Source organism: Molothrus ater, chromosome 3 (assembly GCF_012460135.2).
Source record: "Molothrus ater isolate BHLD 08-10-18 breed brown headed cowbird chromosome 3, BPBGC_Mater_1.1, whole genome shotgun sequence".
In the NCBI taxonomy this organism is placed as follows: Eukaryota; Metazoa; Chordata; class Aves; order Passeriformes; family Icteridae; genus Molothrus; species Molothrus ater.
The window spans coordinates 60,290,300-60,312,343 of NC_050480.2; the positions used below are offsets into that span (position 1 = coordinate 60,290,300).

Genomic DNA, 22,044 nt, shown 5'->3' on the forward strand with positions numbered 1-22,044 from the left:
CTACTTGACCTCCAACTAGGTATGTGGACTATGCAACACAAAGAATTGTGCCCTAGTGACATTTCTTTCCCCTTCAAATTACTGTCATTATCAGTGACATTTCCCAACTAGAAACACAATGCTCCTCATTTTTTTTCTATTTTCAATTGTTCCAGGAAGAGCTTTAGCCTCTTCTTTGAATAATATTATAAGACGTTAAAGAACTGATGGAAAGAACAGAGGCTGGCTTTTCATTCACGCCAAATCAAGTGATGGTTTCAAGAACTTGACCAAGCAACTTTCTGGAGCTGAAGACAGATAAGAATAGTTTAGTTAATGTTTTGTTTTGTCCAGATCTTGCTTCCCTTTACCAAAACAAACCCTAAAGCAGGAATTTAGTGATGTGTCAGTTCTTCCAGGTTGGAACAAAGAATTTTTTAGAAATATGTTATGAATGGAGGACAGCATTCTTGCTCTGAAATTGAATGTTTTGTACAGGTGCTATTGCTTGCATTATAAAAAATGGAGGGGACAGGCAGGGGAAAGTGTGTGCCAAACAGAATGTGCTTACAGTCACCTTATTAAGGAGACTATCCCCTAAGACATTTGCATCATTAGGACTTCTGATAATTAAGATGAACTATATTTCAGTAAGAAGACAGCCTTCTGGCCAACTGACTAAGCAGATGCCAAGTGGAAGCAAATGATGCTGAGTTGAGCTCTCAGGCAATTAACAGAAATTAATGGACCAGGTACCTTCAGTCTGTTCCTGTGGGTGTCAGTTCAGTGTCCTTGCCCTTTCTGCACTTCCAGCTCTGATGACTTTCAGGGGGTTTAGCACCTGAGGTTTCCTTATCGAAATTTGCTGGGATTTATCATCTGCTTAGCAGAGCTCACAGGATTCCTCTGGTGGATTAAAAATTTCACAGGATTCTGGAATTTTAATTAATTGAGTGGGAATAATTTTGCAATTCTTCAATGACAAGAATCCTGTTTTGACTCATAGCATAATGTTACAGAGGAAGCCTTCTAGAGGGACTTGCACTGAGTAAAGAGCTGAAACCTGTCACTCACCATTTGGTCTGGTTTCAACCTCATTTCTGAAAAATGCATCTCCATATTGCCATAATTTATTGAAGCTTCCTAATCTGTGAAGGAATGTCTTGCATGCCCTGTTTTTGACTGATTCTGTGCCTCATGACCAGATTCATGCACCAATTATTTATTTGTTGGATCCTTCCTTAAAGGTAGGTATGGGCAATGTCTGTTTATGTGCAACAGCATCTGATGTTACAGCAGAGGCAACAAAGGCATGGTCCTACTTCTCTTTTCTCTCTCCTACTTCCTGTGACTTGCTATTTCCTCTTCTTTTACCTCAGAAGCATGCTTGGCCCTCTCTCCAGTGAGCTGGCTGGAGAGCTAAATTAAAAAAAAAAAAACAACAACCTGACACTGCTGAAAGAAGTGGGTGTTTTTGTGTCAGACTAGTTTACAAGTAGTAGAACCACTGGTCTGGAAAAGATGGAAAGACCAGAGAAGAGGTGGTGGTTCACTCCCCACAATGATGTTGTCTTTTTGGGTTGGCTTAGATATAATGTTAAACTGCATCCTCAGCCTGCTTTGCAGGTGGATTACACTGTACTGCAAAAATCTTTGTGCCCGCAGGGAATTGTGGCGTGGAATTGTTCCTGAGATAAATGGTGTTGTCTTGGGGGCTTTCTTTGGTAGCAGCTTCCTTGTATGAGCATGCCTTTAGAGGAGTTGATATAACAGAAAGGGGCTGACAGGAGATACAAGCGTGTTCCCTCAAGCCCACATTATCTTGTCATAGCTGACGAGATAACCAGATAGCAGAATGATAGGCCTTAATGTAATAGGCCTGAATAGAAAAAACAGCAGTAAACCTCATCTTTGGGTTGTTATGGGAAAAAACAGCTGGACTTGGGATGGAAAAGAAAGAAATCAACCAGAAAAAAAAGAAAGGTAAACAAAAAGGGAAAGAAAGATAAAATATTTCTCTTGAATTGGACATTTAGTTTAATTTCACAATGCTAATTAGTCCATTTAAAAATAAATACAATAACACTTGGAGTGGCTTTTCAACAATATACTAATGAAGTAAGCTATTATGATTTGTATAGGTGTAATTAAATCATGGGAAAGCAAATATATCAGTGTAGTTGTTTTATCAGCAGTATTAAATGAATAATAAGATAGACAGCTATGCACATATCACTGTGCTGCTCTGAAAAATATTTGAAATTTTCACCCAAAGAAAAAAAGCAGAGGCAAAATGCATTCTTGTTATAAGATTTGTTGAATCTAAATTAAAAAATATTCTTCCATTGAAGAAAAAGTGACTGATTGCAATATCAGAAGTAATTCAAGTTTCTCAAAAGGACTTTTAAAAGGAGTGAGGCAACCAGAGGGCAATGTAAGGTGTCATAGTTCATAGAAAAGACAATACAAAGGCAAAAATAGTGTACTGAATAGCAAAAGATTATGAACTTGGGTGAGAAAAGTGCCATGAGGACTCATAGATGGAATAACAGGTGTTTTGTGGCTGTTTAATGATTGATTATTATATGGTGTAAATGGGGCATGAAGAGAAACGCTTCATTAAATAACTTGAGAAAAATTAGGCAACATAGCAAAGGGAAAATGTTTTGGTCTCTTTAGTGCTTTCAAAGGGTACTTTGAGCTTCAGCAATGCTATTGGCCTGCTTCCATTACCCTTTTTTTTGAAGAGAAAGAAATTATAGACTATTCAGGCCAAGAAAAGTATAAACACCACAGATTTAGAACACTTAGTGTGGGGGAAGTACAGATAAGTATTCTAACTACTTGGGAAACAAAGGCAGACAGCAGGGCAAAACATTTTGCTTTGGCAGGAGAGGCTGTGTAGAAAAGTGGTAGATTTTTTCTTAAGGTATTTTAATGGTTGTAAGCCCTAGTACTACTCATGGATTGGCCTGCAATGAGAAGAATTGAGGGAGTTCAAATAAGCTATTTTACTTGCTGACTTTGTTTACTTTTGCTGATCATTTTCCCCACATAATAAAGTGATGATGGGATATGAAAAAAAAATTCATAAGATGTGTGTGGAATGACTTAATGAAGGTACAACATAATTATGGTCTTCTTACTGCATCTATATTATGTTAACCATTCAGGGATGTAAATCAACCAAAAATTAATCTCTTTTCCATTGGTTAGCTTTTGCACTACAAAGTAGCTTTTGTTTTAAAACCTAGAGCTCTCCATTCAGGTATCAGAGAAAAAAAAAAGGAAACCTTGATAATTTATAATTAAATGTGAAGGAAATGTGACCATACAGCCATGTACCATTCACACTCTGAAAGAAGAGGATAGTTGAATCATTAGTAGCTCTATGCAGAGGGCGCCTCATCTATATGGATTACATGGACTGAAGTCTATGGTTTGTTTCCAATATTGTCCAACATTCAGTGAGTAGCTTGACAGCTAGCTGCAGTTTCTTGGCTTTTTTTACTTCTAGGGAACATGATAGTGACTTCAGAAAACATTGCTGCTGGGCCAAAATCTTCTTAGTTTAATGTATGGGCTTGGGAAGAGATGTAAGAATGAGAGAGCGCTCCATATATCACTGAGCATCTAGCAATCTATAGGTTAAGATTTATTGAGCCAGAGACTATATCAATTAATCATGTGTAATATCTATGAGAAACCTTCAACAAATTTGTCAAATAATTTCTGGGCTTGTATTTTGACTCAGTTGGGAGCAATGAGTTCCCATAGTTAGCTCCAGCTATTAATGGGAGAACGTACTTCCCTCCAAAGCTGCTGTGTATTTTCACTCCAAGAAATAGCAAGTCATTCCATATTAATCAATTTCATGCCACTTGTCATTTCATAAACATCTAGCATGTATTCCTTCAATCATGATTCTTTTATGTTGAGTGTTGCAAATTTATTAAATGTCTCCACATAGGAAGTTGTCCTAGGTCTTCAATAACTTCTGTTTGGCCTTTTCTGTGTCTTCTCTTCTAGCTCATCCGGAAGGAGATAGGAAGACCAGACCTATGTAATTTATTTTAGATGAGAGAATATTATGGGTTTACACAGTCACACAAGATCTTATGCTTTTTTGTGTTCTGTTCCTAATAATCACTGATATCCTATCTTTTTGTCTGAATTGAAGTGATGTGGTCTTGAAATTCCCAACAGAAATATTATTCCTGTCTGATTATACTGATTTAGACTCCATAAGGGATTCATAAGGCTCAATGCACTACTCTGTATTTATCAGCTTTGACTTTATTTGCCATTTTATTTCTTAATTCCACAGTATCTTAAGGAAAACAAGAAAAGCTGGATGTGACTATACACAAAATACCTGCAGCTATGTAGCACAGCAGATAAGGCTATTGCTGCTTTAATTGGAGCCATCACTAAAACCCCGTGTTTTCTTACTCGCATTGTTGGCAGACATATGACTTAGTGAATGTTTAGAGAAATGGTTCAGCCTCAAAAGGAGGATTGTAGAGACTCCTCTGGGAATCTCTGAACCTTTAGGGTAAGGTGCTGTCCTTGGAAATGGAAAATCTCTGCACAAATTCTGACTCCAGTCAGACAAGAGGAATGGATGTGGAATGTCTTTATGCGGAGAGATTAAGTGTCTTCTCTATATTCATGAATTATATTCTGAATGCCCCTTTTTTTTATCTAGTGCCTTACATGCAACTAGGCTGAAAAATCAAAAAGCCATTTAGGAAATACTAATTTAAATGGTTTTTCTTGCAGCTATTTTCTGAATTTGGATGAACTTTTTAATCTTAACCCTCTCATCTTTTTTTTTCACGCATACAAACACACCCTTTCCTCCCCATAAAGAAATGCAACCTCAGCCTCTCTAGCCCATTTCCTTCCAAAAGAGAAAGATTTTTTATTTTTTTTTTGTGCATATGGAGTTATTCTGTTTTCAATTTATTAGTCACTGCGCTTGGAAGGTATAAAATATGTGTGCATATTTTATATATTTTATGTGTGCATATAGAGGTTTGTGGCACCTCTATATTGTTGACTGTAAGCAAAGTTAACTATAATAGGTTATAAGTTAACTAAAATAGGTTTCCTGTATTTGTGTGGCCCTGAAAAAGGGATTATTTGAACACTGGAAAAAAGCCAGAATTGACTTCATGCTCAGGGTTGCCTAGCCCCTGAATTTTCACTGGCTGAATGTTGGTACTAAGGAGAAGTTGGGAAATAGGCTGTGCCAATGGAAAGAACTTAAAGATACAAATCTTGCTGACCGCTGACTTCTCGGTACAGTGACAAAGAACTTAGAGTAAAACTCTAGTTAATTTTGGAAAGAAAAACACTATGTTACATGAAAAGGAGAAGGTTTAGGGGATTTTTTTACTGTTAAAATGCTGTGTTGTGGCTTCTTAGGCTTGGAAAAATGTTATGTGCATCTATTCTGAACATTTCTCTAAGTCCAGCTTGCCTTTCCCATTACAGGTGGGGGAGGAAGGTGATGAGTCAGTGAAGATTTTCTTGAGAGCAGGCAAGATTATGTGTATTGAGAGGTAGAAGCCAAAACAGAGCTCAGTGGGGCAGCTTCACCATTCCTCTGAGATGACAAAACTGCTTTTTTATGCCCCAAACTCACATTTATCAGAGGGAAAGCAAGTCACATGAGAGATAGTTTCCTGGTGCTTGCAGTCATTTAAAAGAAAACAAACCAGCCAAGTTCTTAAAAGAACTCTCCCACATTTAAAGTTTCAGGAAGAACTTCAGAATTCAGCAGGAAGAATCATGACTTTCCTTGTCTTCATCAAAAGCAGTATTTAAAATTTCTGAAAAAGTGTTCTCAGCTTTGGGTACTGGGGCCAAGAGAGCTTGCTGATAAAATTGCACAAAAAATTTTTTCCCCCATGATGGCATGCCTTTGTTACCAACATTTATGTAAAATGTAAGGGCTACTTTAAGGTATTATTACCATATGGTGGCAACTGATTTATTTTTGTCTCCAAATCTTTTGTAATGTGCTTTTAGGTGCTTGGTTCAACATGCAGAACCAACAAAACCCTAGCCTTCGACAAAAAGCCTGTTATGCACAGGCGTATGTGTAAATGTAATAAACAATATGGGTTCCTTGTGCAATCTTTGAAGTTAGCAATTTCCACAATGGTGCTTATTATTATAAACTATATTATTACCAGTGGATCTTGTATTTGGAGTGAAAAGCTGTACTGTACAATTTCTACCCTTATAATTTCTTCTCTTATTATTTCTGTAGAGTTGTTGATTTTGTTTGCCTTTTTTTTTGTGAATACATAAGGCTGGTTCCAGAACTTTCAATTTGCCAGCCCAGCTTAAGTAGATGTTGGTTAGTATCATATTAAAGAATTAAAATATGCAGTAGCAGAATAAGAAGCTGTGTATTCTTGCTAAGTTTGCCGATTAAAGAAATAGTAAGATAGTTCAGAACGGTTAAAATAAGAGAGCAAAGAGAGGAATTTTTCTCAGACAGAATGTTTGTGTCAATTGAAGTAAGATACAAAATTTAGACTCTTTTGCTCTACTCAGGGAGTTTCTATTCCAGATTCATATTGATACTTTGAACCTTTTTTGCAACAAAACAAAGATAACAGGCTTTTATCAACTTATATAAAATCATAATATCTCATAAAGATCTTATTAGCATGCAGAACTGGTGGAGTTTTCTGTTATTATTTGTTTTTCTAGAAATTTCTTTCAGACTTTTCATCACACTCAGAATCCATTTGGCAATGGGGTGAACCTCATTTCCCAGGTATTTCTTAACATCTGTCCAGGTGCTGTGGCAAGGATGATGGTTACTTTTGGACACGTGTATCCCCCTGCCCCTTTCTGAGGCTGATTTTCATGGTAAAAGCAGATGTAGTAGCCAGCACCTTCTTAAAAGGTAGTCTCAATCCTTGCCTTCCCTTTTCCCCTCTCTCAAGAAGCTGAACTTGTGTTTCTCTGCTGACACTGGCTTTTGTCTGAAAGCAACTGGAAGTTGCTGCAGGAACCTAGGAAAGAAGAGGAACTTCCATGTACAGCCCTGCAAGATCAGTTTTAAACCTAAACCTCTACGAATGTAGTGTAGAGGAGTGACACTGCATGCAACACTGATGGTGGGAAGTGGAGGAGTAGGGTTGCCCTCTGAGGTGCATGTTTGATGATGAGTATTTCACATCTGTGAGGTAAAACTGTGATGTAAAAACCGTTTTGGTTTCTGTTGCTTCATTGCATAGATTGAGGGAAGTGTCTCAGTGCCTCCTAAAATTAGTCCCTTCTCTGTCATTCCAAAGTGGGCTGCCTTCTGGCATTTTTGGCAAGAAATATTTGGACATGCTGTAATAAGAAATGTGAAGACATTGCTGGTGGGAACATCTATATGTGTCTTAGAAAAGATTATGAATAGAAAGAGAGGGATTTGAGCAAGAAAACAGCCCCTCAAAAATAAGTTTGCTCAAAAGTGGTGATGAATTCTGTCATTTCTCCCTGCAGATTTGCATAGGCTGAGCACACACAAAATCTCTCTACATAATCATTAATGTGTAACTCTTACATTACCTTCCTTTGATGGTAGTATTCAAGTGCTGACAGAAAGCTTTTACCATATGTGAAATGGGATACCTGAGAAAGAACTTAGCAGAATGCCTTGCAAGTTTGAAGGGGATGGTTTTCTATTCATCTCTGCCCCCTGTACATTTTTAAGGTGTTGCCTTAATAATAAGTGTGACCTCTCCCCCTCCCTGTCTCTCTCCCTCTTCCCACCTCTGTGCATCAAGTATTTAACGCATGGTTTGAGTTAATGGTTACAGTAAAATCAGTCTCATCTCTTACATGCTTAAGTTTCTGTAACTGCTATTAAATACAACTGTAAGTGCTTGGAAGCCAAAGCCATGCCAGCTCATCTGCAGGTACTTTAGACTTCAGTATCCTTCTGGTACAAGGTTATGTACATTGCACTTATGGAGCATGATCCAGTTTTGAATCCTGTCTCGCGATGCTACTGTCCCAACAGCACATGACATGTTTTTCTCTGCCTTTAAAAGGCATGCAGGAGAGCTGGTGATAAAAATTTGTGGTGGTACTGGCTTCCAAAATAGGGCATACAGAAGAATTCCTGGACAGGCAGGAGAGCTGTCTGGGTGAATTTTTTTTAGCTTTCAGGTTTAATAGATAGGTAGAGTTAGTCAGGTGTACATCTGTGTTATTTTTTCCCCCCCTCTTTTTATTTTGATCTATTTATTGATTTATTTTTGCTTCACTGAATTCTATTGAAATGCTCTGGTTTTGTTGCAGGTGTTTGCATTTTTTGAGTGTGATTATAAATATGTCACTGTAACTTTTGTCTGTCGGAAAGTTTCTATATTTGGCTTGTTTAGGCAGTAAACTGAATGTGTGAGCGTGACTACAGCATCCACAGATACAAGAATAATGCAAAAATCTTCACAATCTCAACAGGACCAGTTCAGACTTAAAATTAAATAAAAATTAAAATAATCCAAGTACTCAGAAAAGAAATCTATTCCTATCACATGTTGCATCACCACGTGAAAGAAAATTTTGGAGTCTCTAAAACAATATTTTGTTTTTCTTCAGGCATTCTTTCTGAAATCTCTAGTTTTATTCCTCCTCACCATTGACACATGTGGATGTGCATGCAATCACAGTACTATCAAATTCCAAAGCCTTGTAGAGTTGAGAGTAATTCTTTCTTGGTAAGCACCAATTTTGAAGAAGGTATTAAACTTTGTTCTCAACCTGCTGGTTCCTGACAATGAAGCAGATAAAATATCTCTTTCCAATAGTAATCTCAACATTGACATCTTGAGGGCATTACTGATACATGTGGATAATGAAGTCATTGTAATCAAGTCTTTGCTGGAGACATTTCTACAGCTGAGTCATTTATGCTGACTGATTTTCTTTTTCCTGTTTAAAATTTGAATGTCTTCTCATTACAGGCAACTCTTTTTCTTACATTTATTCATTTTTCCTCTAGGAGTGTGCTGCATCTGTGTCTTTACACAATGCAGTCTTTTTGACAAAATGTGTCATAATCTTCTAATTGATTCCCATAGTAACGTAGCCTACTATCATTCAAAAACTAGGCATGTGTCCTGATCATAAATTGTTTAGAGAGATGACATATTCCAATTTTTAGACAGACTTTTTTTTTTAACATATGAGCTGTGCATGTTCTTAACCTTGTTTATACTTTCTGCTGAGAATGCTAAAGCTGCACACTGTTCCTTTATTTTAAAGGAAGATAATAAAATGAGTGTGGTGGTGTTTCAAATCAAGGTGAATAAAGTGCCACAGTGATGCATAGGATATAACATCACTATGCAGAAGTTAGCAGTTTTTGCTGCTGAAATAATTCCTATTTCAGCACTTTAGGTGGTCACTAACTGCCACGTCACCTAAATTAAAAACATTTTAGCTGCATGAGCTTGCAGACTTTGTTGTATCTACGACACAAACTTTATATATTGGGTGCTCAAAGCTAAAACAGTAGCTAGAAGTGAGCTTGTGACATACTATTCCTGTTTGCAGACCCCAAATTAGAGATATTATGTTGAAATATGTCAGTACCCTACCTAAGCCAGTATTGTGAGCTCACTGTTCAGTTTGCCATTTCTGTTTGTTGCTGTTTTTTTTTCTCCAGTGACTGATTCTCTAGGTAGTTTCCTGAATTTCAATGTTATAGATATTTATTTTTAATGTTTATTTAAAATTGATCCTTTCAGTTTTTCCATTTCAAGTAATAAAAGACAATGAAAATGGTCTTGCAAACTCTCTGAAGAGAGTTGGATAAATCACTTGATACCACCTGGTCACTAAGCCATTACTTAGAATGAGTTCTTTTGTTCCAGACAACTAACTCTCTTAATTAAAATGTAACATTTTGTAGGTGTTGTGTCTCAACCTCTGGACTAGCAGCTAGTGCCAAATACTCTGCAGTTGTGATAAATTCTATAATAAAGTCACAGAAATAATTTTCTGAAGGCACAGAACTAAAGTCTGCATAAGTGAAATTAAAAAGAAAAAAAGAGTTTGAGGAAAACCTTTACAGCAGAATCGTAAATCATGAGCTGTTTAAGTTTCTTCATGCAGCTACCATCACTTATGGTCACAGGACAGCAGCTGAGATAAGTTCAAATTAGTTTTTGATTGTGTTGGAGTTTGGTTTGGTTTTGGGGGTTTTTTGTTTTGGTTTTTTTTAACTCAAGACAGGCCTGTAGCTACATGGAACACTTCACTGTAAAAACCTTCTGATTTCTACATGAAGAAGTCATTCTATGGTGTAATATATAAAAGTTACTTATTTTTATGAAAAAGATCTGCCTTCTCATCAGTACAGTGCCTTCTCCAAGCTAGCTGTAGAAGGCAAAGATGGGAGCAATAGAAACTTTCCTATCAGAAAATAAAATTGAAAATGTACAATTGTTAACAATGTAGAAAATCGATTAAAATGAGTAAAACTGATAAACAGAGACATTTTTGTCCACTGGAAGGAAAAAAAGAAAAGAAACAAATTTATTAAGAAAATGGTAAATGTGTTTATGAACAAACTGAAAAGCCGACTGATGGTTTGGGGAATTACTAATTAAATGGCCAAGGCTTGTGAGAGCTCCAAAGGACTTGCAGCTGGATGGGTTTTTATTGTGTTAATTTCTTAGCAGTATTTGGTCTTGCGGTAGTGGAGGTGATTGCAAAATTTCTCTGAGGTGAATTATTTTGAGGGCTGCAGATGGTTTAAGAAAGCATGCCTTCCTGGCAGCCTCTGCAATGTGCCCTGCCCAGCAGTCGAGCTCATCCTCCTTTATTCTGACGTTTTTCAGATGCATTGTGTCTCTTGGGCAGGAGTAATCTATGGAGCTGATGTATAGTATGTCTGGCTGAGAATAAGCTTGCACTTGTTCTTCTCCTTTGTCACAAGAATAAGGTGGGCTGCTGAGACGAGAAAAGCAAGTACCACTATGTGGTGTGCAGGCAAGAATCTCATAACTAAGTCTCTCATGGCAGCACTTCTCACCTAATAAGGCTGGCTGTATGTCTGCACCTATGAATTGGGTAGTTAACATTGTGCTGATATTATTTTGTTTATTGGACTTTCCATGTGAAAGTCTGATTAGTGGTTAGGACTTTGAGCAATGTAGACCTAGAGGTGTGTTTTCAGTAATGCTGAAAAAGAAAATATGCCCCATTCTTGGTTTTTTGGCTTTGGGTTTTTTTTCAGTCTTTTTGCATTTACTGATTTTTACAAGCCAAGGAGAGTGCTCATCTCCCATTACTGAACTGTCCTCAATGTGTTGCACAAATTATCTGAGGCATGTTTTGTCTTGGATGGGTTATTCAGCAAAATCACTAAGGACCAAAGGATTCATTAGAGATGGAGCGTATAGGGAGATAGCTGTGAGTGCAGTCTGTCATGCACAGAAAGAGAAAACTTAAGATCTTGTTGGGAATTTAAAAATAAACTTCAATGACTGCAGTTCATTTTTTTTCTGTGAGTAAGGTTCATGATGCCTCTGCTGCTCATCAGGTCTGTGCTTTCAGCTTGGCATCCTTCAGTCCTCTGCATTTAACCTGCTTTTTAACTGAGCAGAAGAATGTCCTATCAGGCAAGTAGTGTTTTGTGTAATGCTTTCCCCTTAGTTGGCAAAGTCCCCCGTTTATGTTAATACACCTTGTACCGGTGCTGAGGGGTGGCAGGTCTTGTCAGGCTGCTATCAGTGTAGATGACAGCCAGGTGTCCTTGCAGATAGGCCAAGTACAAAATAAACTTATTTGTCTTAAATTCTGATTTTTTTTTTTTTTCCTGTCAGAGCAGTACTTCCTTACAATTTTGGAGAGTTGAATGAAATATTTCTAGTCTGTATTAAAGATATGCCACATGCAGAATGATTTTTGCGAAAATAAAATAAAAACCAAAAAACCAGGTCTTTGGGCTCAAAGCCTCCTGGTTTGTTTTTATTTTCAAACCTTTCATAATTCATTTTGTCACCACCTTCATGACTGCATAATTTCTTTCAGTTACACTTTTTTGGAGCCGTAGGTTTGAGAAACATCTTCTATTTTCTCCCCAGCTTAAAATTAAGACAATGCAAATTTTCCTACTGTTATTGTTCTTCAGTTACTGTTCTCATTGTTCCATTTGTGGCTTAATACTCTTTTTGAATTTAAGTTTTCAGTCACTACTTCTTGGTAATTCTTTTTTTCTGCTGGATTAACCAGCTTTTTAAGATCAAGAATGTTGTTTCCCTGCTAGTGCTTGACTGCCATAACTTTTTTCTTCTAAATGTCATTCATGTTCTCCAAATTTTAAAAAAAATATTTCTACTTTTTCTGGTTTTCGATACTTTTTAAAACACATGAATCTCTAGAGCAGTATGTAATCTTCCAGAACACAAAGAGTACTGAAGCAGTGTAGCTCTTGCAAGGAATTGGCAGCCTGCTTCCTCATGTCCTTCTGCCCCCATGCCATGGGTCTTGTGATGCAGCTTTGCCACGATATCTCCATGTGAATCTGGAGCCCAGTGCAGAGGCACACTTCTCCACAGGTCCAGCTTCTGGCAAGCAGGGATTTACCCCTGACCCCTCTGTGCCTTGGGTGTCTCAGATTGCCTGGGTGTCTCACACCTGGGGTCCCTGGTCCCACAGGGCTTCCTATGGCAAAAATTGTGCACTAATGAGGCATAGCCAGTGTGGGTCAGGCACTGAACCTCAGCTGAATTCAACTAGAAAACCAGAGAGCTTGTAAAAAATATGCAGACATGCTTAAACAGCTTTGCAAGAAATTTCCCTGGAAGAGGAAGTGAGTTAGGTGGGAGCAGAGTCAATCTTGAGTCATTTGTGGAGACATTTTTGCTACACTCCCTAGAACATCCAGTATTAGCTGTATTTACATGACTTCATATTTTTGTTTCCTTGAATTATGACAAATATTAAAGGAACTTTGCATTTTGGTTGACCTACTTTCTTGATAGCTTATGGTGTAATTAAAAAATCAGTTTTAGTTTCTGGGGAGTGAGGCTGATGTTGGTCTTCCTAAACTGAATGAATGCATTGTTATACTTGTAAAAATTAAACTTTTTGTGATTACCCTTGTTGTGTGTGTTGGGTTAAGCAGTTAATGCTCATCAGCATATCACAGAATTTCTAGATTGGAAGAGATCTTCAAGATCATCGAGTCCAACCCATGTTCTAACACTTCAGCTAGATCATGGCACAAAGTGCCACATCCAGTCTTTTTTTAAACACATCAAGTGATGGTGACTCCACCACCTCCCTGGGTAGATGATTCCAGTATTTGACCACTCTTTCTGTGAAAAACTTCCTCCTTAATTCTAGCCTGTATCTCCCTTGGTGCAGCTTGAGACTGTGTCCTCTTGTTCTGTCTGTTGTTGCCCGTAGAAAGAGACCGACCCCCAGCTCACCACAGTCACCCTTCAGGAAGTTGAAGAGAGTGATAAGGTCACCTCCGAGTCTCCTTTTCTCCAGGCTCAACAACCCCAGCTCCCTTAGTCGTTCTTCATACGGCTTGTGTTCCAAACCACTCACCAGCCTCATGTATGGCTTGGTGTGAGACATCACAGAGCAAGCTGAACATGCTGTCAACAGGGGGAAGGAACAGTGTGTGCATGAGTGGAGGGGACTTGCAAGCTATCACTGCCCAGCATCAATGTGTGCAGGTCCTGTACAAGGCACAAGTGGGATGAGAGTGGACGAAGGCATGCACCTGCTCTGAGTATTTACGCTGTGGGCTGACCAGCCCTCTCCTCCCCCCTCTCCAAACCCTTCTGCTGTCTAGCAAGAGTCTCTTGCGGGTGGTACATGTTATGCTCAGCAAAACATGACTCTTGTAAATACAATTTGAAAATAAGATTTTATCAGGCATGCATCCAGTATCAGCTTTTCCTCCAAAATGGAACAATATAGGATTCTGGTTTATTTTTATTTTTTGCTTTGAACTGATCATTAACAGTACACAATTGCCAGCAAGATACAAATGAAACTACCTTCCTTTGTTTTTAACTTGGGAAGTGTTTAATCTTGGAAGGCAATGTAGTATAGTGTGCATATGTGGCTTGAGAATATTGGAAGTTTTATGTGTATTAGTTACTATACAAATAGCCCTAATGACCTTTTCTGATTGCTTTTTCTGCCTGTGAATGCGTAATTATTTGCATACAATGTTTCATATTAAAAATATGACACAACAACTTAACTGTAGGAAGACTGGTAGCGGAGGTTGAAGTTGCATGCTTATTCTAGTCATTGGTGACTAAATATCACACTACATTTAATATACAATGTCATGTACATACTGATGTGAGCATAATGTACTGCTAGTAGCTCAGCAGAATGCGAACTTAGTACTGATGAAATGTCAGTCTTAATTTTTTTATTACCTTAGCTGTGGGCATTTTATGTCAAAACCAGGGCTGACCAAATAGTGCAACATGCTATGCATGAAAACACTTTCATTTTTTAATATCTTGCAGATGTACAAGTGGTCTTTTAATATAGTCTTTCTGTGATGTTAGTGGCCGTGAAAACTAGGATTTAATCAGATTTAACACCTTTATACACTGGCTAAAAATACAGTCAGAAAATGAGTGGATAATTAAACTGGTTACATTGGATAAGGAATCTTAAATTTTGTGCTTAGCAAAGGAAGAAATGAAACTCACCATTGCAGGGTCTTTGATCAAACTTTTTAGTGTATCTTAAATACCTATTAAAACTATGATTCTACTGATAAGTTCAGCCATGTATGGATTGAAATATTTTTCCATAAGTTATGGTTTAGAACCTTATGGCTTTTCACAGAGAGTTCATGGTTGAGGAAAGGGGAACTGAACTCAAGGAAAATTGATTGCTGGGAATATCTGTGTGCCTTAGCCATATCTCCTCATAGTAATTGAGGAAGGTCGACTCTTTTTGGCAGAAATAAAGGGCACAGCTCTCCGGTTGGGTTGGAATGATCAAGGCAAGGGGAGTGTGGAGGGACGTCACCATGCTGCCTCACCTGGCTTTGGGTCTGAGTGACTGGAAGCCACAAAATGCATCTGAGATTGGGCCACCTGCATTGGAGCACACTGACAGGGCCAGGCAGGAGGAAAAGCTGCTGTGTTGGGTACCTGGTGAGGCTCAACTTCCTGCAATTCTGCCTCTAATCCAGGCTCTGAACATCTAAGCCATCACCTGGCTGGGCGGAAGCTGAGTTTTTATGTTGTTTGACGCCAGAAAAAACTTCTGAGAGGGTGATTTTCTTTAGGGTACTTTTTCATGCATCTCCTTTTATTTTTCATGCCTCATGTAAGAGGTTTTTCATTTTTGGCAGGCTGTCTTCTCAGGGCACTCTGAAACTGGATTATTTACTACAGGTGGACCCAGATTGCTAGGGTAAAAAAAGTCAGCAACATATACTTCCTTGAAGGATTTAAATTATGTTTTAAAACTCACTGAAAGAAAAGTATTGTTGATATGTGTGGTATTTTATATGAGAATGGCAACCAAAACATTAATAATGGCTTTGTTCTATCTTTTTTAGCTATCAATGGCAATTTTTAAACTGTAAAAGTTTCAGGCTGCTTTATATACAAAAGGAAATTGTGATTTCAAATTATAATTGGAGATGTGGTTATAGAATAATGAATGGGAATAATTAATAGAAAGCTAATTGGGTAACATCAGAAAAGTTTATGCTGGTATATTGGGATTGCATGCTTCAGTTGATACTTAGTGTACTTTTGGGATTTCTGCTCGCACCTCACCTCTGGTTCTGATAGTATATTATATTATGAAGAATATTAATAATGCTGCAGAACAATTACTTGTTCATTTGCTAACTGATTAAAATTCATGCATAATTTATTGGAACTGGGAGAGACTTTATAAATAAGTCTCCTTGGCCTCAAGAGCTTAAAAACAAAATGCGTATGCTAATATAAGAATGTGCTTTACTTCTTAACATAAAAACTTAATAGGCAATGCCCTCATTAATGTGAGGTTTTATTTGTGATAATCCAGCTCTTAATCAAAGTGTATACTTCTAAACATAGCCATATGTTTTAGAAGTTTATAACTTGGAGTTGGTAGTGCATCGTGCTCATCAATGATGATGTTTCCTGCTGTAATATACACTGACCTTAGAATATATTAGTTGGACATTTAATATGTTAGCTCCACAGCAAATAAACTGCCCTCATTATGGCCAGTTGCATTTCTGAGCTTTGATGCAGGTAGGAATCTAAATTAATTCATAAGCACATACATTTCCAAAGAAGGGTAAAAGGTTAATAACTAATTGAGGTACTTTTTATAGTTTTATATATCCTAAAGCAGAAATGGAAACACCTTGGAGCACTCTCCTTTCACTCAGGGAGGAAAAAATCAGGTCCCATTACAGCCACTATGGCATGGCTACAGACTCCCTGGTCTCCAAACTCAGTGGTTTGAGAAGCAGCTAATTTAGAAAAAGGTCCTCAAGATATGTGCCAAAATCTGGGAAACCTGGTTGTTTATAGAGCTGGTAAATATACTGCTTGGAGCAAGCTGTGATACCTGGAAAGGAAGCAGGCAGAACCAGGGGCTGAACTTCATCATGCAGGGAGGATAGGATGTCAAAGGAGGTCCACCACTCCCCACCATGCGTTCTGTCACTGACACTGGTGGCATCATCCCTGGGAGGCAGAATACGTGCAATGCATTTTTGTCTTAACTTCTGTTGTGTAGAATGTAAGGGTCCCCTGCTAGGGAAATCTTATGGTCTGGGGTTAAAAGTTATTTTTAATGTACTGGCCATGAGATCTCCTCTACCTGTTCAGAGTTGCTGATTTGTTAGTTCTGCATCACTGCTATGTGAAACCCCTGTGTGCACTGAATTTAGCATTGTTGCCTAATTAACTGAAACAAATTAGCTGAAATATGAGCCATCTGGAATGAAAATGAACCTTCCGTGTTTATCAGTGAATTCATTTTATTAGAAAAATACTTGTTGCTTGTGATTGTTTCTTAAAATAAATCATGCTGAGGTAATCTTTCTATGTTAACATTTCTCAGGGTAGGGGGGATCATCTCTTTCTGTTTGGTCTGTCATTACCTTTTTCACTTTGCAGCTGCATTGAAATATGTAGGCAGGCAGAAGCTGATGAGAAGAGGGGATGACAAAAAGGCAACACACATCCTATTGTTCAAGTTTCAAAATCAGTAGTAACTTACTAAAGAATAGAATATTATATGTTGTTGCCATATATCTTTATTATGTCATTCTCCTGGCAGCTTTGCTCAGTTCTAAGTATTCTGAATGCCTGTAATAAGCATCTGTATCCTTTTCCCTAACTGCATCCAGTGGGTTTCAGATTAACTGCAGTGATATTAATTTTTAAGAATATTCTGTGCAGGGGTAGTGTATCATTTCTTGCAGCTCTTTCTATAAGGAAAGTGCAAATGCGGCTTCAGTCAATAAAAGAAAGTTTCAAGTTATTGGTATAGTAAATTATATAAATGAGCATAGTTTTTCTCAGGAAAAAAAAAAATTCCAAGCAGCAGCAACATATAAATCAGACATGATTTTGTGGTCTCTAGCTGAGATTTTTAGAAGGAAAATACAGCATTGAGCAGATACCAGTAGTATGCCACTCATTTCCATCAGCTGAAATTCTCCTCAGCACTTCTTCACTCATGTCAGTTTGAATTTCTTTCTGTGGTTTGGAATGTTTGCTGACCAAACTCTAACAACTCCCTGTGTAGAGACCCCTCCTCTTAGTGTTTTTTCCAGCTTTTGTTTTATTGCTGCCTTATTTTTTGTCTCCCCTGCAGAGCCGCCTCGGCCAATAGCACCCCCGCAGCTGCTGGGCGTTGGGCCCACGTACTTGCTCATCCAACTGAATGCCAACTCCATCATTGGGGATGGCCCCATTATCCTGAAAGAAGTGGAGTACAGGATGACATCTGGGACTTGGACCGAGACCCACGCTGTCAACGCACCAACATACAAGCTGTGGCACCTGGACCCTGACACCGAGTATGAGATTCGGGTCCTGCTCACCCGCCCGGGGGAAGGTGGCACGGGGCAGCCAGGACCACCACTCATCACCAGGACCAAGTGTGCTGGTGAGTGTTGCTATGGAAAAATTAACAATAAACCCAAAGCTGTTTACTTTATGGTTTAATTGATTGGCAGGCCTGTTGGCTCCAATTAACTTGTATCAGGACTTAAGGATTCCCTTCACACCCACAGGATCCCCAAGTTTCTGGATCATTTGCTGAGTCCTCTGCTTTGCCTGGTCATTGTTCTAGGTTGCTAACCCTTGAAGGGTAGATTAGGAAGAGAGAAGTTAGAAATTTAAGAAAACATTTTGCTTCTCATCGCGTAAGGAAAGGGACCTCTTGATTTCTGCAAAGTTCTGACCTCCTTGTTTCTTCACATTTGTATTTTCAATTACATTTTAAGTAAACTTGCACATAAGGCAAATTGCATGGGAAAAAGGGTGTTTTAGAAATAGATTTGTGGGGGGAAAAAAAAGAAACTAGTGTACTTCTGCATCATTTGTCTTTTCCCAAGCAGTTACGTACAGCCTGACAGAATCTCCAAGAACTAAAATACAAATACTAAAATCTCTAGCTGTGACTGCTCCCCAGGGAAGTGGTCACAGCAGCAAGCTTGCCAGAGTCCAAGAAGTGTTTGTACAATGCTCTCAGGCTCATGGTGACTCTTGGGGCTCTCCTGTGCAGGACTGGGAGTAGGACCAGGTTATTATGGGACCCTTCCAACTCAGGCTATTCTATGATTCTGTAAATTGTAGAATACAATTGAAAATACAAATAGAGTGTTTTCTCCATTTTTGACTTCTGCTACCAAAATCACGTGCAGCTGAGCCCTGCAGTTTGCTTCTTGTTTCTCAGAGTTCCCCTATGTGGCCAGCACCAAGATTTAACATTGTCAACTTGTATTATATGCTGTTCCTTCTAAAGCTACTTAAAGTTATTTTAATCTCAGCTTTCACAAGAAAAAAGATAATACCTATGTTTCATAGTTTCAGGGGAGAAAAATTATAGATTTGAACATCAGACTGTAAGGAAAATAAGCATAAATTAAATTGTGGGGTTTTCCCTTCTAGTCTCAGGACTTCTAGGGCCTGATAATATTTTAAAGTTGGCACAGTATTTGATTTAGCAAAGATTGTTGATAACTATCTATTCACAATTGCATTAAAGTAGTCAGAAGGACAAGCTGTAGTCTCACGTTTTCGTGTGTCATGTATATATATGCATATGTGAATCAGAAATATAAGTAGTTTTTTTTCACAAGTTGAAGACAGATCTCTGATGGATGAACACTCACTTTGTTTACTTAAGGAAGAGTGTCAGGGTCTGGACCAGAAGCCAGGAATTTTAGCAGACTGGGTCAGTGGGTATGAATTCCAGAAAATTTGAGAATCTTTTTTAAAGTTGCTCACAGTACTGTTAGAAGATGATACAAGAAGCTGGAGTAAGACCTAGCTGAAGGCACCTTTTGGAGTTTGTGATTGTATTTATAATTTAGTCTGTCTTTCCAGTGAAGTAGAAAGATCTACGTGTCTATCCCAGTTAAGGTGTCGGTCTTTGAGATCTAAGTAAGGTTAAAGTATTGGTTTATTGCACAGAATTGGCTTAGACATTCGTCTGAAAAAGTAGGAATTGGAAAACTGCTTCTGTTTTAAAGAGGCTGAGCCGAGACTAGCAAATTGAAATGTTCAGGTTGTTTTCATAGCACTTGAAGAAATGTAATTTAATTTACCCAGGTTGTGACAGAGTAAAGATTTTTTGTGGGAAAGGAAGAAATTATGTGACACATTTTTAGAAACCTCATAGGGGAAATCATGTTATTGTGGGTGTGGTTTTATTTTTAATTTTTTTTAACATAACACTCACGTGCAAGGCTCCAAAATCTAATCTGGCTTGAGAAAAAAATTCAACTCAATTTAATTCACTATGAAATTAAGCAGATCAAAAAAATACTTGAGAAGAAAATTCTGAACTTTCTGTGACAGCGTGCATAATTTTAATAATAAAATTTTAAGCTGTTTACCTTGCAGTGAGACTGATTCTTCCTATTTCATTCAAGTGAAGGCAAATAATTGTTACTACTAGCTAGTTTCAGCTAGAAGAAGGTGTGTCAACAAGGGTTTCTGAAGACTGAAATATTGTGCACATCATCAGGGATGAGTCAGGGACAGAACCAGATTGAATGCCTTGCTGCCTCCTCACCTGTCTGGAAAATGAGATAGACATTCCTTTTCTGCAGTCTTCTCCCAAGGCTTCTGATAGATAACTCCAGGTCCTTGTCAATGTGATTTTTTTTTTTTTTTTGTTGAAAATACTAATATTTTGCTTTTTAAAGGCAAATTATAAACATCAAAATTAGTCTCTTCCAAAGCAAGGATTTATAAGAAAAGACAAAGGTAATAATGGAATATCTCACCCTGCAGTATCTGCTGCTGCCGGTATTGTACCAGTGACTGGCAGGTGATTTACTGTGCTGTATTAGATGACATCTCTGCAGCAATATCTTCTTTCTGGAGTTTCTTCAATTATTCCTAATTCTCATTTCTGACAAGCTCACTTATTTTTCAGACAGATACTCTCTTTTCTGTCAATGCTCTTTGTCAATTTTTTCTTTCCATGAGTTTTACACACACTAGTTCAAATTCTGAAATAAGTTATAATTGATTATCTGCTCAGTATCAGATGGAATGGTGGAAAATAAATGAATTTTTAACATGAAGTTTGACTGCTCTCTATACAGATTAAAAAGTGTGCATTAGTGAATGTTGATCTGATGAGATTGTAAGGATTGAAATTTACATTCCAAGCAGCAACAGCAAACTTGCTGAAAAAATAATGAGAATAAGCTATTATTCTGCACTCTGTTTAATGCTTAAGCAAATATCAACATTGTTTTCAAATGAAGTTTAAGATACCCTTTCCCCATAATTCATTCAGTATTTATAATTTCATGCTTTTTCTTAATAACATATTATTGATCAGTTGTCCTCTGCTTTGCTGGAGATGCATTATACTCCTTAGTGATTTGAGTGATGATCATACTTACCTCATTGTCATACATGCACTTTTATTATTAGGTATTTAGATCATTTTCTGTCTTCCTCATAGCTAAACTAGTGTCTGGTGACTCATTTACTACATGTTTCTACTAATGCTAAACAAAATTGTTCTTTAATGAAGGGATAATTCTTCCACAAGTTAAGTCCTCTGACAGCCTGTTTGTCTAGCCGGCATTTCCCAGGTAATCTTTCCTGTGCTGAAGCGAAAGCATTTTATTAGATGTGTTGTTTTATCAGTCTGTGATTAAAGATAGTGCTGAGCAATCAAATATGTGAAACCACTGAGTGTTTTTAAATGGCTGAAGCCTGAAACATCTGAAGCAAAACACTATTTTTTTACATTACCGTCTGTAAGAGCCAGGTGTGTGCTTTGTTATTTCCTCTTTTAAGCACCACCCATAATGGTATGACCAAGGCATTGTGTTCCCAGCTGCTGATGCTGAAAGGTACTGCCTCCCCCTCAGTCCTCACAGGGCACCTGAGCTTTATTTCATTCTGACTTCACCTCTTGCCTGGGGTCATTGCTCAGATTATTCACTTCTCCAGGATTCTAACACCAAAACAAAAGGCAGACAGTAACACTTAACCAGAAGTAATCCTTAAGGCTGTTTTCTGTGGCTCTGGGGTGTGTTGTCCTTCTGAGTATCCTCTGAGTTGTTATTGCCTTTCTTCCCTTGAGGGGATGGGGGGAGAGGGGCAGGGTGTAGGAAATGTGTGATAATCTAAAAGTGTCCACTTAGCCTGCTTTTTCAACTCTAAATTAGAAGTTGTTCTCTTAATGTTGGCTGCTGCTTCTGAGTAACAGCTGAAAGCTTAGTTTTATGATTAACTGATATTTTGGCAGCAAAGGAGGTCAATAGTTCAGCCTGTCCAGAGCTTAATATATGTACACAGTGGAATTGCTTGCCCCTACTTTGCTGAAGTT

At 38.0% G+C, this 22,044-nt stretch overlaps 1 protein-coding gene across 13 annotated transcripts in view; it reads left to right on the forward strand.

Annotated features, from left to right (window-relative positions):
* PTPRK (protein tyrosine phosphatase receptor type K) overlaps positions 1-22,044 on the forward strand; it is a 380,751-nt gene that overhangs the window by 202,753 nt on the left and 155,954 nt on the right. For all 13 annotated transcript variants that reach the window (XM_036404523.1, XM_036404525.1, XM_054514201.1 and 10 more), the window contains exon 7: positions 17,833-18,126. In XM_036404523.1, the coding sequence (XP_036260416.1) occupies positions 17,833-18,126 (294 nt within the window). The remainder of the gene's footprint in view (positions 1-17,832; positions 18,127-22,044) is intronic.